Source organism: Salvelinus namaycush, chromosome 2 (assembly GCF_016432855.1).
Source record: "Salvelinus namaycush isolate Seneca chromosome 2, SaNama_1.0, whole genome shotgun sequence".
Taxonomy (NCBI): domain Eukaryota; kingdom Metazoa; phylum Chordata; class Actinopteri; order Salmoniformes; family Salmonidae; genus Salvelinus; species Salvelinus namaycush.
In genome coordinates, this window is record NC_052308.1 from 24,736,004 (window position 1) to 24,752,567 (window position 16,564).

The 16,564-nt window shown below is 46.6% G+C and overlaps 1 protein-coding gene across 1 annotated transcript; it reads left to right on the top strand.

Moving 5' to 3' along the window:
* The first annotated feature begins 2,170 nt into the window (after positions 1 to 2,170).
* Positions 2,171 to 15,821, top strand: LOC120060439 (RNA-binding protein 38-like). The gene is made up of 4 exons (XM_039009762.1): positions 2,171 to 2,664; positions 5,172 to 5,310; positions 9,877 to 9,931; positions 14,202 to 15,821. Exons 1-4 carry the CDS (start codon positions 2,452 to 2,454, stop codon positions 14,524 to 14,526), a joined length of 732 nt encoding a protein of 243 aa, XP_038865690.1. The 5' UTR covers positions 2,171 to 2,451; the 3' UTR covers positions 14,527 to 15,821.
* Positions 15,822 to 16,564: the final 743 nt, after the last annotated feature.

Sequence of the window (16,564 nt, forward strand, 5' to 3'; positions counted from 1 at the left end):
TGACGAAAGCTACCTTGCACTGTATGAGAAAGCAACAACATTGATTGACTACATTAAATCCATTGAATCCATTGAGACACACTCAAGACGATTTGCTGGCAAAGCAGTGGATCACTATAGGGCAGAATTTTTTTAAGTGTTGGATGGTGTGGAGGTTCAGTTTAGCGACTGTTTTGACCAGGACAGTCTAAGCATCCTGCAAAAATTGGAAAGAGCGCTTCTCACGGGGGAGTTGGATGAGTATCTAGATCAGTACCCTGAGCTGAACATAGATTCTCTTTCAGTGCAGTTGCCTCTCTTTCACAACAAATACCCCTGTAGTAGCAGTGGAGAGGCAGCAGAGGTCCTCAGGAGGCTTCCAGTGGAGGTGCGGGGATTGTTTGACCAAGTTGAGGTGCTGATCAGAATTTTGTTTGTGGTGCCAGTGTCTTCATGTGAGGCTGAGAGGAGTTTCAGTGCACTCCGCAGATTGAAGACTTGGCTACGGGCTAGCATGGGCCAAGAGAGACTGAACGGCATAGTTGTCTGTAATGTACATAAAGTCAGTCTGGACAGTCTAAAGAGGGAAAATATCTGCCAGCAATTTGTTGGATCCATTGAAACCCGCAAACATATGTTCGGTTCTTTTGTTCATTTGTTCAGTAGTGTGTATAGCAGTGGTTCTCAACTTGTCTGGGGTACTGGAACCCCAACATATTTTGAGGCAAGGCAGGCAAGGTTTTGAGCAGTCCTCAGGGACCCCCACCCCCTCTATATTATATGTAAAGTTACTGGAAACCTTGTGGTACTGAATACGTTCATTACACTTTTTGATTTCACGGACCCCTTGCAATTACACCAGGGACCACTAGGGGTCCACGGACCCCTGTTTGAGAACCCTGCTGTATAGTATGATATATGTTCTTTTGTTTAGTCGTTTTCAGTTTTTAGTACATGACAGTACACTTACTAATTATTTATTTTATGTTATTTTATTTAAAATTGCTTACTTTGTGTGGCATACTTGTCCATAGCTGTTGTTTGAAGAGTTGAGACACTGACTGAACACTAAATAAGTATTTTAGAAGGATATTTTGGTTGATATATTTGTGTTATTCACTGAAGTAGTTATTTCGCTTTTAGAACTGTACTTATTTTGAGCTTTTTGTTATTGTAAAGCTATTGTAACAGACTCAGGCCAGTGGTACATATTTAATGACTATATACATGTATCAGAAAAAGTAAAATAATAAGGTCAATTCAATACTGAGAGCAACTTTGTGATGGTTCTCAATGGAGATTATTTTAGATGAGATCGCACCATGCTCATTGTATTTACGATAACTGCACCCATACACAGTGTACAGTAGTACCATTGCCACCTACTGGATTTTCGATAAGGAACACTGCTATAACTATTAGTAGTAGTAGTATCATAATGATTTAAACAATTGAACAATTTGGGACAACCCTTCAGTTAACTAATATCAAATATCCAGTAGTAGTAATTATGATTCCTCAATATACATTTAACATATTACAACGTATGCTATGTGTTATAGCACTACTTTTGGTGTCCCCCTCAGGAATTGCTCTTGAGAAAATGTCATGCAATTGTCCCCTCCAAAGTTGATATCAGATTTTCGGCCATTCCTATAATGGAATGACGTGTTTGCAAACCGTTATCTTGCGACCTAACTGGGGATTGCCCAAGCAATGAATATGCGGCATTTATGACTATATGAAAAGTATCTAGATTCTAGAATGACACGAGTAACTGTTATACTGTGTGTACATAATACATGCGTTTCAGCAAGCCTATTGTTGAGCATTTAAAATCATTATCACATGCGCCACGTAATTATAGAAAATGTCACCATTGTTTCAAATTGAAGGTATCTTACAGCTGAGTTAAAGGCCTGGTTGTTTCTTTATTACTACAAGAGTGATACAATGTAACATGTGCGCGAGGCGCGCTTTCTGACTGTACAGTAGTGACTTGTCCTTGTGTAGTAAAGGGCAAAAGCAGGTGCAAGAAGAACGCGTGGGGTCGGGCGAATGGGAGGGCTTGACTACATAAGAAAAAAAATTGTCATCCTGAATCATTGCCTATAGGCCAGAAATATAAAATGGGCGTGATCAGGCTTGGCGAGTATAAAATCTCTCCCGGAAATTTTTTCAGTAGCGGCAAGTGAAGCAAACAAGTTAAAGGCGTAGAAGAACAGGGTGTATAATTGCAAGCAATGTACTGAAATACAGATGTAACCCAGTGAACTAGGTAACAAGAAGTTCAAAGACTGAATCACGGAAGGAGAAACAAGCGAGGACAGACGCCTGTTGCCTATTTGAAGACATCGCTTGAACCGAACAGCTGCGTAGTCCTTTAATGCTGGACAAATATCAATAGTTGGTTAACCAACTACCTTTTAACTATTCACTAGTCTTTAACCAATTTTTCTTACTGGTTCGCCAATGCTTTTGCACCAGTTCATGAACGGAGGCCTGGAAGTGATGCATTCTACAGCAATTCAAAAAGACACTACTTTTACAAAAATTTTCGTTGGTGGTTTGCCCTACCACACTAACGATGCTTCCTTAAGAAAGTATTTTGAGGCCTTCGGCGACATCGACGAGGCGGTGGTGATAACGGACAGACAGACGGGGAAATCCAGAGGATATGGCTTTGTAAGTAACATTCTGACACTTGTCGGTAATGCAATTAGCCTACATCTTGCAGTGGCAGCACGTGCTTCTTACCAATGCATTAATTTGAGAATAATTCTCAATAGGCAACCCTAGAAATTGAGTTGCCTATAAGATTAATGGTTGGTATAGCCTATTTGTTTTATGTGCTGTTGTCTCTGGGCACATGCACTCCACGTTTCCTCCCACCACCAAGTTATTGTTCCATGTAACTGACTTATTTGCCTAGAGGAAAAAAAGAATACTTGATGCTGCGCCAAGTGTCTTTTTAATTAGAAATATTCCATGCAGAATAAAATGCTGTCGCCAAAGTTGCACTTTGCGTATTGCGGTCATTCAAACGCATGTCAAATTATTCCTTTCCTATAATGTGCTGCTTAAACACAAATGCAGTATTTATTTTTTTGCCGTTTTTGCCTGTATCACCGCTTTAATCAGGATGAGTGATCACATTAGTTGACGGATAAAATTATATCTCCACATGTCTGTCCCTCTGCCTACCCCCGAACGAACACACCGCATGCCGTCTCCCCACCAACCCATCAGCGCTGGCCCATGAACGACCTAGCCTTTATCGCTTATGAGCGCAAGGGCACTCACGGAAGTGCGAGCTGCTGTCCTCGGTTGCTTTATATGGTAATTTTGGCGCGGTAGGGACGCTCCAAGACCCTCCTCCCATTGTAAAGAACCGAAGCACTCAGGCTTTACAAGTGGTGTTTATAGAATCATAACTGCTGTGTGAGTCGTTCTTTTGTATCCCAAGATGGACTGCTGTTCACTGCCTGAGTACAGATCCCGAACCATGACACACACACCTCACCTCCCCTTGTTGTGGTAGCAACTGTCAGAGATGGAAGTTTGGTGCACTTCCCCCTCCAGTGTGTCAACGTTCCCTATTTTATTTCACCTTTATTTAACCAGGTAGGCTAGCCAAGATGGCTGAGACAAAGCAAAGCAGTTTGACACATACAACAACAGTTACACATGGAATAAACAAACATACAGTCAATAATACACTATAAAAAGTCTATATACAGTGTGTGCAAGGGAGTGGCGAAGTAATTACAATATACCAATTAAACACTAGAGTGATAGATGTGCAAGTAGAGATGATGGGGTGCAAAGTAGCAAGATAAATAAATACAGTATGGGGATGAGGTAGTTGGATGGGCTATTTACAGATGGGCTGTGTACAGGTGGTGCAGTGATCTGTGAGCTGCTCTGACAGCTGGTGCTTAAAGCTAGTGAGGGAGATATGAGTCTCCATCTTCAATCACCACAGAGGGGTTTTATCGCCATAAATGGTTCTAGTAACTTTTTTTTATAAATCTTCAGCTCCTCATGAAATTCAGATTGTCTGCCAGGTTTCTTAACGACCCTCGGGTAATCAGCCATTGCAAGCAGGAAAGATTAACAAAGTATGTATGATGCAGATAAAAAGAAACCCACCTCATAGTTACAATGAACAGGAACAGCAGAAGAAATGCAAATATTTACCACGAACTTGGAGATGTGTATCAGCATTTAACAGGCCAAAGATGGAATGGAAAACTGGTGTCTCCAATAGAGGCTGTGTTTACTCCTCATCCAGTTTAAAACTGAAAGACAATGGTACTCTGTTTACACATCAGTGGTGACCAAAAAAACAGTGGGGCTCAGTCATAAACGGTTACTGCTGCTGAGTGTCTGGTGTTTCAGGTCTGACTGGCTCAGGCATATGAGGGTGTTCCAGGTTGGGAAAGAGGTGTTTGCCACCTTGCATGCAGCAGAGGGCAAAAAACCACCCAGCTGTGTTTTCCCAACAGGGATAACTGGATAATCCTGTTGCTCACTGCTTCAGTAGCAGGAGGAGAAAAACGTCTCCAAAGCCAGGCTTACCTTTAAACACACTCCAAAGGTGGATTAGTAGACCCCCTTCAATAGAGTTCGTGTCAACACAGCCTCAATGCTCATGTTGACAACGCATGGAGTGGGCTTAGAACGTCTTCTCTAGTCTAGAGGTACGCTTCCCTCAACAGGCTAGAATAGATTTTTAACTCGGATAAAACCAAATATGTAGTCATCTGAGATCTTGAGTTGGCAGAAGACCAAGACAATCAAAGCAGACTGATGCTGTCTAATGCCTTCAAAAGAGAGGAAGGGAGGGGTAGATTCTAACAGTCTCCTTATTCTCTATTGCCTAATTGGATAAGCCCTTGTTATTCATTACTGATTCATATTTCAGCAGACCTCTCTGTCTGAGCTGCTGACCAAGTGTTCTGGGTCTTTTCTAAGTGATAATAACTGTGCTTTGTGTGCAGTTTCCTCCTCTGTTCAGAAAGGGGAATTTAAGTGGTGGAAGGTGGACAGGGAGATTTCTGATGGCAGACCAGTAGGGGTTGTTCTGCTTGTAGGGTTAGGGTGGCCCTAACCTTGAAATACTTTTTCATAGCTTGGATGCCATATATTTTTAGTATTGCTAATATTTTCAACGTCTGATTACGTGTCAGGTGACAATGCTAGATCAGGGTGCAGCAGAGAGGGCCTGTAAAGACCCCAACCCCATCATCGACGGGCGCAAGGCCAACGTAAACCTGGCTTACATAGGCGCCAAGCCCCGCGGTATGCAGATAGGTGAGCCGACCAGGGGTGAGTACAACCACCGGATGCACCAACACTACACTTGTCACACACCATATTGGCATGCTTTAGACAAATGTTTGCTGGTAAATGGTCATTCAGAAATACCATATGCTACTCATGCCACATTGTACAAATATTTAAATTCATCTGGATTAACTTTCTTGTGTAACGGTCCTGACCTGTTTTATGTTGTTTTTGTATGTGTTTTTGGTCAGGGCGTGTGTTTTGGGTGGGCAGTCTATGTTTTGTATTTCTAGGTTGGTTTTTGTGTTCGGCCTGGTATGATTCTCAATTAGAGACAGGTGTGTATCGTTTGTCTCTAATTGAGAGTCATACTAAGGCAGCCAGGGTTTCACTGGGGTTTTGTGGGTGTTTGTTCCTGTGTCCTCACAGGACGGTTGAAGGTTAGTCACGTTTGTTGTTTTGTAGTTTGTAGTGTCTTGTTTGCTGTATTCATTAAAAGATGGCTTATTTCCCTCAATCCGCATCTTGGTCCTATCCATGCTCCTTCTCGTCTAAGGGGGAGAACAACATTGACTGCCTTTACAGAAACACCCACCACAACAGGACCAAGCGGATTGAGGAGAGAGAAAAGGAACTACAGCAATGGGGAAAAGAGGAATGGACTTGGGAGGAGATCCTGGACGGTAGAGGACCTTGGGCTCAGCCAGGGGAATATCGCCGTCCCAAGGAGGAGTTGGAAGCAGCGAAGGCTGAGAGGCGCTGGTATGAGGAGGCAGCGCGACGACGCGGTTGGGAGCCCGTGAGTCAGACCCAAAAATTTCTTGGGGGGGGGCACACGAGGAGTGTGGCAAAGCCGGGTAGGATACCCGAGCCAACTCCCCGTGCTTACCGTGGAGGTAGAAGGCGTCGTACTGGTAAGACACCGTGTTATGCGGTAAAGCGCACGGTGTCCCCAGTACGCGTGCTTAGCCCAGTGCGGGCTATTCCACCTTGCCGCACTGGGAGGGCTAGGTTGGGCATCGAGCCGGATGTCATGAAGCCGGCCCAACGTATCTGGCCTCCAGTACGTCTCCTCGGGCCGGCGTACATGGCACCAGCCTTACAGGTGGTGTCCCCGGTTCGCCTGCATAGCCCAGTGCGGGCTATTCCACCTCGCCGCACTGGCAGGGCTACGGGGATCATTCAACCTGGTAGGGTTGGGGAGGCTCGGTGCTCAAGAGCACGTGTCCTCCTTCACGGTCCGGTAGACCCGGTGCCACCTCCATGTACCAGTCCTCCGGTGGCAGCCCCCCGTACCAGGCTGTCTCTCCGGGTTCTCTCTCCTGCTGTTTCCTCCTCTCCAGCGCAGCCAGTGCCTAGACCACGCACCAGGCTGTCTCTCCTTCTCCTCCCTACAGAGCCGTCCTGCCATGACCAGCCAGAGCCGTCCTGCCATGACCAGCCAGAGCCGTCCTGCCATGACCAGCCAGAGCCGTCCTGCCATGACCAGCCAGAGCCGTCCTGCCATGACCAGCCAGAGCCGTCCTGCCATGACCAGCCAGAGCCGTCCTGCCATGACCAGCCAGAGCCGTCCTGCCATGACCAGCCAGAGCCGTCCTGCCATGACCAGCCAGAGCCGTCCTGCTATGACCTGCCAGAGCCGTCCTGCTATGACCTGCCAGAGCCGTCCTGCTATGACCTGCCAGAGCCGTCCAGCCGGGGCCTGCCAGAGCCGTCCAGCCGGGGCCTGCCAGAGCCGTCCAGCCGGGGCCTGCCAGAGCCGTCCAGCCGGGACCTGCCAGAGCCCCTCAGCCGGGATCTGCCCAGAGTCCCTCAGCCGGGATCTGCCCAGAGTCCCTCAGCCGGGATCTGCCCAGAGTCCCTCAGCCGGGATCTGCCCAGAGTCCCTCAGCCGGGATCTGCCCAGAGTCCCTCAGCCGGGATCTGCCCAGAGTCCCTCAGCCGGGATCTGCCCAGAGTCCCTCAGCCGGGATCTGCCCAGAGTCCCTCAGCCGGGATCTGCCCAGAGTCCCTCAGCCGGGATCTGCCCAGAGTCCCTCAGCCGGGATCTGCCCAGAGTCCCTCAGCCGGGATCTGCCCAGAGTCCCTCAGCCGGGATCTGCCCAGAGTCCCTCAGCCGGGATCTGCCCAGAGTCCCTCAGCCGGGATCTGCCCCTCGTCCCTCAGCCGGGATCTGCCCCTCGTCCCTCAGCCGGGATCTGCCCCTCGTCCCTCAGCCGGGATCTGCCCCTCGTCCCGGTTCTGCCCCTCGTCCCGGTTCTGCCCCTCGTCCCGGTTCTGCCCCTCGTCCTGGTGCTGGCCGTTTATTTAGGGGATGTTAGTTTTAGGGTGGTCATTGGGAGGGGAAGACAGAAACGGGGAGTGGGGACAGCGTCCAGAGCCGGAGCCACCACCGTGGTCAACTGCCCACCCAGACCCTCCCCTGGACTTTGTGCTGGTGCGCCCGGCGTTCGCACCTTGAGGGGGGGGTTCTGTAACGGTCCTGACCTGTTTTATGTTGTTTTTGTATGTGTTTTTGGTCAGGGCGTGTGTTTTGGGTGGGCAGTCTATGTTTTGTATTTCTAGGTTGGTTTTTGTGTTCGGCCTGGTATGATTCTCAATTAGAGACAGGTGTGTATCGTTTGTCTCTAATTGAGAGTCATACTAAGGCAGCCAGGGTTTCACTGGGGTTTTGTGGGTGTTTGTTCCTGTGTCCTCACAGGACGGTTGAAGGTTAGTCACGTTTGTAGTGTCTTGTTTGCTGTATTCATTAAAAGATGGCTTATTTCCCTCAATCCGCATCTTGGTCCTATCCATGCTCCTTCTCGTCTAAGGGGGAGAACAACATTGACTGCCTTTACATCTTGCTCTATATACAGTTGCAGTCGGAAGTTTACATACACCTTAACCAAATACATTTAAACTCAGTTTTTCACAATTCCGGACATTTAATCCTAGTAAAAATTCTTAGGTCAGTTAGGATCACCACTTTATTTTAAGAATGTGTAATGTCTGAATAATAGTGGTTTATTTCAGCTTTTATTATTTTCATCACATCCCCAGTGGGTCAGAAGTTTACATACACTCAATTACTATTTGGTAGCATTGCTTTTAAATTGTTTAACCTGGGTCAAACATTTTGGGTAGCCTTCCACAAGCTTCCCACGATAAGTTGGGTGAATTTTGGCCCATTCCTCCTGACAGAGCTGGTGTAACTGGGTCAGGTTTGTAGGCCTCCTTGCTCGCACACGCTCACAAATGTTATATGGGATTGAGGTCAGGGCTTTGTAATGGCCACTCCAATTCCTTGACTTTGTTGTCCTTAAGCCATTTTGCCACAACTTTGGAAGTATGCTTGGGGTCATTGTCCATTTGGAAGACCCATTTGCGACCAAGCTTCAACTTCCTGACTGATGTCTTGAGATGCTGCTTCAACATATCCACATTTTCCTTCCACATAATTTTCCTAGTTCATGATGCCATCTATTTTGTGATGTGCACCAGTCCCTCCTGCAGCAAAGCAACCCCACAACATGATGCTGTCACCCCCGTGCTTCACGGTTGGAATGGTGTTCTTCGGCTTGCAAGCATCCCCCTTTCTCCTCCAAACATAACGATGGTCATTATGGCCAAGCAGTTCTATTTTTGTTTCATCAGACCAGGGGACATTTCTCCAAAAAGTACTTTCTTTGTCCCCATGTGCAGTTGCAAACCATAGTCTGGCTTTTTTATGGCGGTTTTGGAGCAGTGGCTTCTTCCTTGCTGAGCGGCCTTTCCAGTTATGTCGATTTATAGGACTTGTTTTACTGTGGATAAAGATACTTTTGTACCATCTTCACAAGGTCTTCTGCTGTTCTGGGATTGATTTGCACTTTTCGCACCAAGGAGACAGAACGCGTCTCCTTCCTGAGTGTTATGATGGCTACGTGGTCCCATGGTGTTCATACTTGCATACTATTGTTTGTACAGATGAACGTGGTTCCTTCAGGCATTTGGAAATTGCTCCCAAGGATGAACCAGACTTGTGGAGCTCTACATTTTTTTTCTGAGCTCTTGGCTGATTTCTTTTGATTTGTCCATGATATCAAGCAAAGAGGCACTGAGTTTGAAGGTAGGCCTTGAAATACATCCACAGATACACCTCCAATTGACTCAAATTATGTCAATTAGCTTATCAGAAGCTTCTAAAGCTATGACAATTTCCTGGAATTTTCCAAGCTGTTTAAAGGCACAGTCAACTTAGTGTATGTAAACTTCTGACCCACTGGAATTGTGATACAGTGAATTATAAGTGCAATCTATCTAAACAATTGCTGTGAAAGTTACGTGTGTCATGCACAAAGTAATGTCCTAACTGAGTTGCCAAAACTATAGTTTGTTAACAGGAAATTTGTGGAGTGGTTGAAAAATGAGTTTTAATGACTCCTTTTAGGTGTATGTAAACTTCTGACTTCAACTGTATATATTAGGGGGCTGGGTAATTGTGAGGGGGGGAAAGTCACCCGTGTAATTTGCCATCACTGCACGTGTTCTATATCATTAGTATGTTGCTTGAGTTAGACACTACTCTTGTCTCGCTGCCTCCTATGCATTGCAAATGTCTGATGGGTCGTTTTCTCGGTCTTCCAGGCATATCCATTGGAGTGCAGCCTATTCACCCAGCGCTCATCCAGAGGCAGTATGGGTGAGTGAGTGGGCACTCTTTCTTTGTGCCCTATATACCACAGTATTGCATCTTCTGAATTACACATACTTCTGCCAAATAAAGGTCTCTTGTTTAATGTGCATGTAATTTTCCTCTGACATGCACATCTATGTGAGCGTTCTACAGATGTTGGACAAGTTCACTTTTTTTGTTTTCATATGGTTGTATCATGGTACATTCCATGGACATATGTGACTCTCAACCCCCTCTTTAGACCCTTAAGTTTCTACCTGGTTGAGTGGGCTCTCTCACTGAGAAAGGCTCCATGGCAGTGTCTGTCTGTGTTGGAGAAACAGCCTTGAGGGAGGCCAGTCTGTGACGGGTGTCCAGGACACTCACTCCGCTGGGCATTTAATGGCCATGTCACTGAAATGGGTTAGACACCACTGCCCCCCACCCCTCAAGTCCTAGCTTTGATTTAATTACTGTAAGCCAGAGGTCCAAGCCCTTACATGCATGTAATAATATAAGATCGTGTCCATGGACTTTGGGTCCTTAGAATCCCCCTCTGTTCATGTGCTTGTTGCTTAGTAACGGGCAGGGCAGAGCCCTCCCCAGGGGAGCGTGCTCTGTGGGCATGTCTAACAGGTGTTGGCTCTTATTACAGCCTTTTACACCCCCTAATCCCCTGTGATTGACTGCAGCCCCAGCGAGTGGGAGAGATCAGAGATCTATATGGGCTGGTGACAGACACAAGCTGCTCCAAGATGGAGAGCACACGCTTGTTCTTTCAGCCTTCCGCACAGACCCTTCAACTGCAGGTGGTAGAATGGTTGGGTGTGATTGAGTATTTATGTAGGCCAGACTGGACTGTAGCATAGTGCTCCTCTTTGTGTCAGCAGAATGACTGGGTAGCTGGTAGGGTTGGGGCTCACACACACCACACTGAATGTGAATGTTCGTCTGTCGAGCATTCAGCGCGCTGCGATTTAGAAACCACCCGCTGTAGATGTCTGACTGTTACATGTAAAATTGGTGCACACTCGGTACTATGTACAGCAAACGCTGTTGGTGTCTGAGCCCCTTGCCAAGGCCAGGGACTACTTCTCTCCTTCACTTTCCGATAGTCTACTTGTCCTCCCCTCTCACTCTTGCCTGTGGAGGAAAAGGAAACAGGGTTCTGTTTGAACACCGTTTCTGCTGGGTGTCGGTACGACACTGAATTTACACCCCTGATGAGACTGGGGGAGGGAATAGGGTCTGTAGATTGGAGTGAGGGGTTTGGGGAAGGCAATGTTCCCTCAAACATAGTTAACGGCACTGAGAAAATTTCAGGTCTGCTGAGCACAAACTTCACGGTTGTAAAAATTCTGTGCAACTTCCAGCATGCGTTTACAGTGAACACTGAGGCTGTACCAGCTTTAAGTTAGTTTCAGACAGTGGTCAAGTAGGCTACTGTGGTAATTTGATCATAATGTAGGCCTCTCGGTGGCCTACAACAAAATCTCTTGCATAGTTTGTTTTGTTTCAGTATGTTGCTAATATTGTTTATTCTATCGCAATTCTCACCGTAAAAGGAAATGGTGATAGTGCTAACTAAGGGGGAAAACTCTGAACTTCATTCAACTTTCTAATCTCGTGATTCTCTGCGCACGCTGATATTTCTTCTGCTCAGCAGTCCCAGGGAACATTAAGGGAGGGGGGCGGGGCAATGGCTTTCTCTGAAGAGGCATTGTGCTTAATGAAGCTGTGCTTTCACCAGGCGCCAAACCTCCTGCAGCTTTCGCACTTTTTTTTTTCTTAAAATATTCATGATTGCTTTTCTATATTATATTGTACTTCCGGGTCAGAATTTGGGATGCCATAAGGACCTTTTGTAGAATTTGCTTTAACCTGTAGCCTTTTGTTCTGGTATGTGGCGAGGATACAAGTGGAGAATTAGCCTCTGCATATGTAGGTAGGAACTACTTATTGGCAGTCGATTTATTTTCCATCAACGGCTCCTTTTGCTGTTTTATCCAGTCGTTTAACCACAAACGTATAGCTACATTTAGCTTGACTTGATGAAGACCTTCAATTTGTTCACCATGACTTAAATGTGATGCTAGAGGAAGTCTGTCTGCTTGGGGCGTCAGTCCACCTCCCTACATCCGCCGAGTGGTACGTGTCACACCCGCTGGCCGTCATCCAAAAAAACAGCTGACCTCTGATCCCTCTGTCCCCCATACCCCCACAGGCCCTGTGACGTTAGGTTAGAGCTCACTGCTCTGTTCTGCTTCCCTGTTTCATATCCTCTTATCTCCCTTTTCTATCTGCTGCACTTCTCATCCTCTTAGTCGTATTTATTAACTTTTTTATCAAGACGATTGCAGCGTTGACCCATATTTTGTTGTACTTCCTACTAATGTGCCTCAAAGTTCAACCAGAGGTCAGAGCTAGAGTCCTATGGCCACACTATTACAAGGCCACAGAGGCTCATCTGTATGTGAATCTGCGTATGCCTGTCTTGCATGGTCGTCTGTCTGGGGGGGGGGGGGGGGGGTGTCTGAATGGTACTTTGTGAGTAACTGACCGTTAGAGGGGTAGACGGTGCGTATCAACCTGCTCTGCTCCCTCTGCCACGGGCTCCTGATTCCAATTACCTTCATCTATAGCGATCATATACTTATTGTTAGTGTATACCAACAGTGTCCTAACTATTCCATGCCTACCTACACAGATACTTGCTATGTGAGTGGACCCAGGCAACAGACTGCTGTATCATATCAGCATAATGTCTTTAGACGTTGCGAAAAATCTTAGCCACTAGCTTCACTCTCACCATATGATGGAGCCATCTCGTGCTGCGTCTCCAATATAGTATTAATGAGGAATCTGATAATGAATGCATGTTATTGTTAACCCCCACTATCCTCCCCAACCCCCTCATGGTTGCTCTGTACTCCCAGCTGACCAGTATGCCGGAGGGGGGAGTGAAGATACCCGAGGTGCAGGCTTCGTGCTGCCTTGTTTGGAGGCTCCCAGGAGGAGGGTAGCAGGCAGCTGTGACTGATCCCGCCCCTCTAAGGTGCCAGCAATGGCTTGAGAGTGCAGCAATGGATTGGAGTGCCAGGTTATGCTGATTAGTGCCTCTCTTTCCTATTATGGCATGGTTTGGGGTTTGAAGTGGTGACTTCTGTTTAATGTTCCAGTGTGGGGCTGAAGGGTTTAGGGGTGTGGTATGTGTTAGGCAGGTTGCAATTGGATTTTGTGCGTAGGTCCTGTCACCCCTTACCCCTGCACTCTCCCTTTTTGCTGTGTTTGAGTTGACACCTCAATAGTCTTCCATCACTTCATTCCCTTGTCTTCTGTCATGGCCATTGATCTGAATGGAAACTGGAAAACACAACATGGTGGTAACCCATCTGGTCCTTTCACCCATCAGTGGCCGTGAAGTTGGCGACAAGGAAAGGAAGCCATCAGAGTATTGAAACCCAGCTGAGAAGTGTTGATTTTGTCTGCTGTGACTTCAATGTCTTGATGTTCTTTCACCGAACTTACTGCCCTTTCCTACCAGACACTCCGTGTGAGAGGGGTGACAAAGTTCCTCTTGCTCTCCTGAGCTCTGTTTTTGGTTCATGTGTGCTGTTTACAGTGAGTGGAGTTTGTTCCCCTCCAGCTGCAGTATTAAGGGTGGCGGGGTCTCTAAACGGCACCAGTTTTGCAGTGGGGAGGTCCCTAGCTCTTCCTCTGCCATCAGACTGGGGAGAATGAGCTGTCCCCATACTCCATAACACTAATCACTAGTACGAAAGGGCTTTGAGCACAGCACACCCAACTGGCTAGCAACCTGCCTTGATAAGCCCTCTACCACTGATATCCAATGTAACTTCCGCACAAAACAGGAACCACAACTCTGCTACTGTCATCACACTTCCTGTGTGTACTCAGCGAGTGAAGCGCAGCAGCTGTTAAAACACTCTGTCTGGGCTTGAAAACCTGCTAGTAACGGCTCTCCCGCCCACCACCATACCCCCCCCTTCTCTCTGGGGGCCCTACCTAACAGGTTCTGTAGGTTTTCAGCTGATGAGAGATGTTGATCTCTTCTCCCTAACTCGCGCTTTGTCACATTTCGTGGATGGTGTGGCATCTGGCTAGTTTCTTGCCCACCACCACTACTGTGGATACACTACACAGCACAACTCTAATGTATATTCAAGACCTGCTAACCCTACTGGAGAATGTAAATGACAGAATCCAGTCCTTGGCTTTCTTTACTCCTGTTCATTGTGTTTTCCAGTATGTAACTTGTGTCCTGTTTGTTCTCTAGGTTGGCCCAGCAGTATGTGTACCCCCAGGCCTACCTTCAGCCCAGCCTGGTGCTCCCTTCTCAGGTGTCCTCCTCCATCAGCTCCCCCTACCTGGACTACAGTGCTGCTTACACCCAGTACGCCCAGACCGCCTTCGAGCATTACCCCTACGCCGCCTCCCCAGGGTTCCTGGGCTACGGCTACGCCCCCAGCCCTGCCACTGCCCCCTCCCAGGCCTCCGCCCCAGCCACTGTTCACCAGACCCTCCCCACAGGGGCAGGCCCAGCACCCACCTTCCTGCAGTACGCCCCCCAGCAGCACGTTCAGCCAGACCGCATGCAGTGAGGAGAGTCCTATAGGCCTGGGGCGTCACCCTGGACTGCCCATGCCACAGCCAGGGCTTTCAGGGAATGGGCTGAGGGACTATTGCACGGTACCATCAGGATGAGCCCCCTCATGGGTCTTGGGAGGGTTTTGATGACCGGATTGGAGGCTAGAATAAAATGTGTGGTCACTGAGGGCTTCCAGATGCAGACACTTGATTTTTTTTATTTTATTAACGTCTATCTTTATTGTATCAGTGTTAGTATCATATTATCAATGTAATTATTATTATTTTTCCCCCCCCAAAAAACGCTACATACTTGTATTTGAAGAGAGCAGAAGGGGGACTTACCTGGACATTGACCCCTCACCCCCCTCGTCTTTGCCAGGGCATGGGTTAAGTGAAGGCACTGCTGCTTGGATACATAGTGGTTGGGCATTGGGTGAGGCTCAGTGCCAACTGTTTCCATCCACACCAGAGGCGAGGACTCAGCCGTCTGATACACCCCCAGTGTTACTGGTCCTACACCATGGGTGGTCACGGTTCTCTCTGGGCCTTTCAGAGGTCATCAAGGACTAAATGGAGAGCGGAGATTCTGGGATCCCCCCCCCTTCTCCGAGACTGTGAAATTGTTAAGTCAGGACTATTTCTTTTTTATTAAAGAGGCCTTAACTCCTGTTTTTACAAACACTTCCTTTTAACCCCTTAACTCAGAGCTAACTGGGAGAGTCCTCGCTCATTTCCGCATGGCCTGGGCTCTTCATATTTATACCAGACACTCTTGTAGTCTATTGGCTCACTTTGTCTTGATTATTGGAGACCGAAGTAGATAATCATATGCAGTAAGTGGGAGGGGTCAAAGAGCATTGAGCGTTGACGTGCAAGGTAGCTGACACCGATAACCACTACCTGTTTATTTTGTGTAACTGTTACTCTAAAATTGTCAAATGTTGATCTCTCAAAGGACATTCATGTACAGTATTTTTAAATGTTTCCATTATCAAGTACATTTATTATACTATATTTATGTTTAGGTATTTATAGGAAATTCTAAGTTAATCGTTTTTTGTAACTTGGTCTAAATAGTTGCAGCACTGAAGTCCTATAACTTGGTAAGTGTATGTGCAAATCCACAAATGTGTCTTTATTCATTTGATGGACATTTGTTTTCCATTCTTCCTGGGAACCCATTGGGTTTTGCTGGCTGGGATCAGACTCTGTTACTTTCTGTTACTTTCAGAAAAAATGTCATTTCCAGTCCCTTCAAAGAAGCCATACCAAAAAATCTTGAAAAATAAAGAATTTGTATTTATAAAATAAAGTCGACTCATTTCCTGATCTGAGATTTACTTGCAACATTTTCAAACTTGATACCTTCATGAAGAGCAGAACATTTACAAATTATTTGCCATATTCTCTCCATGGATGTATAAAGAAATTGGGTTCTTAATCTCTAGGTTGGACTCCTTTAGTCACTTCTAATGTGTACTAAGAGCTTCAAACTAGTTCCTGTTGGGGTGAGGGGGTTCAGTATCTAATGTGTGTGATGTGGTTGTTATCCCAGTTCTGTGCTGTCTGCTTTGTTGGGGGTCAGGAGCAGGAGGCACATGCTTTATCAGCCCTCAACACTACAACTTTCCAGGGGCACGGGGTGTTCCCAGACCCAACACAAACACTGTTGCTGGGGAGATGAGAAACTTAACTGTAGAACCAGAAGGGGAGGGGTTTGGTATGTGGTTAAAAGCACTTTGTTAGTTGTCAAATATAAAAGGTTTATTTGTTTGGTTTCTGCATATCGTATGTTTATATATATTTTCCCACTATGAGGTTGGAATAATACTGTGAAATTGTGAACATTATGATAATGCCCTTCGAGTATAAGAGCTGTTTGAAAAGGCCGCCTGAAATTTCAGCCTTTTATGTTGGGATGGAGTTTTCGCCGTGAATTAGTTAATAGACCAAACCTCTGGCAATAGCAGCTAGTTTTCAGTTTTCCTTTCTACCCTCAAAAAAACTTGCAAGACGCATTACAGAGAGTTATAAAAGGTGTCTTGAGGG

Excerpts from the sequence above, each read along its gene's own strand:
- LOC120060439 (XM_039009762.1), top strand. The coding sequence starts at position 2,452 with ATGCTTTTGCACCAGTTCATGAACGGAGGCCTGGAAGTGATGCATTCT. Across the intron at positions 5,311-9,876 it reads GATAGGTGAGCCGACCAGGG|GCATATCCATTGGAGTGCAG; the intron begins GTGAGTACAACC and ends TCGGTCTTCCAG. Across the intron at positions 9,932-14,201 it reads CTCATCCAGAGGCAGTATGG|GTTGGCCCAGCAGTATGTGT; the intron begins GTGAGTGAGTGG and ends TTTGTTCTCTAG.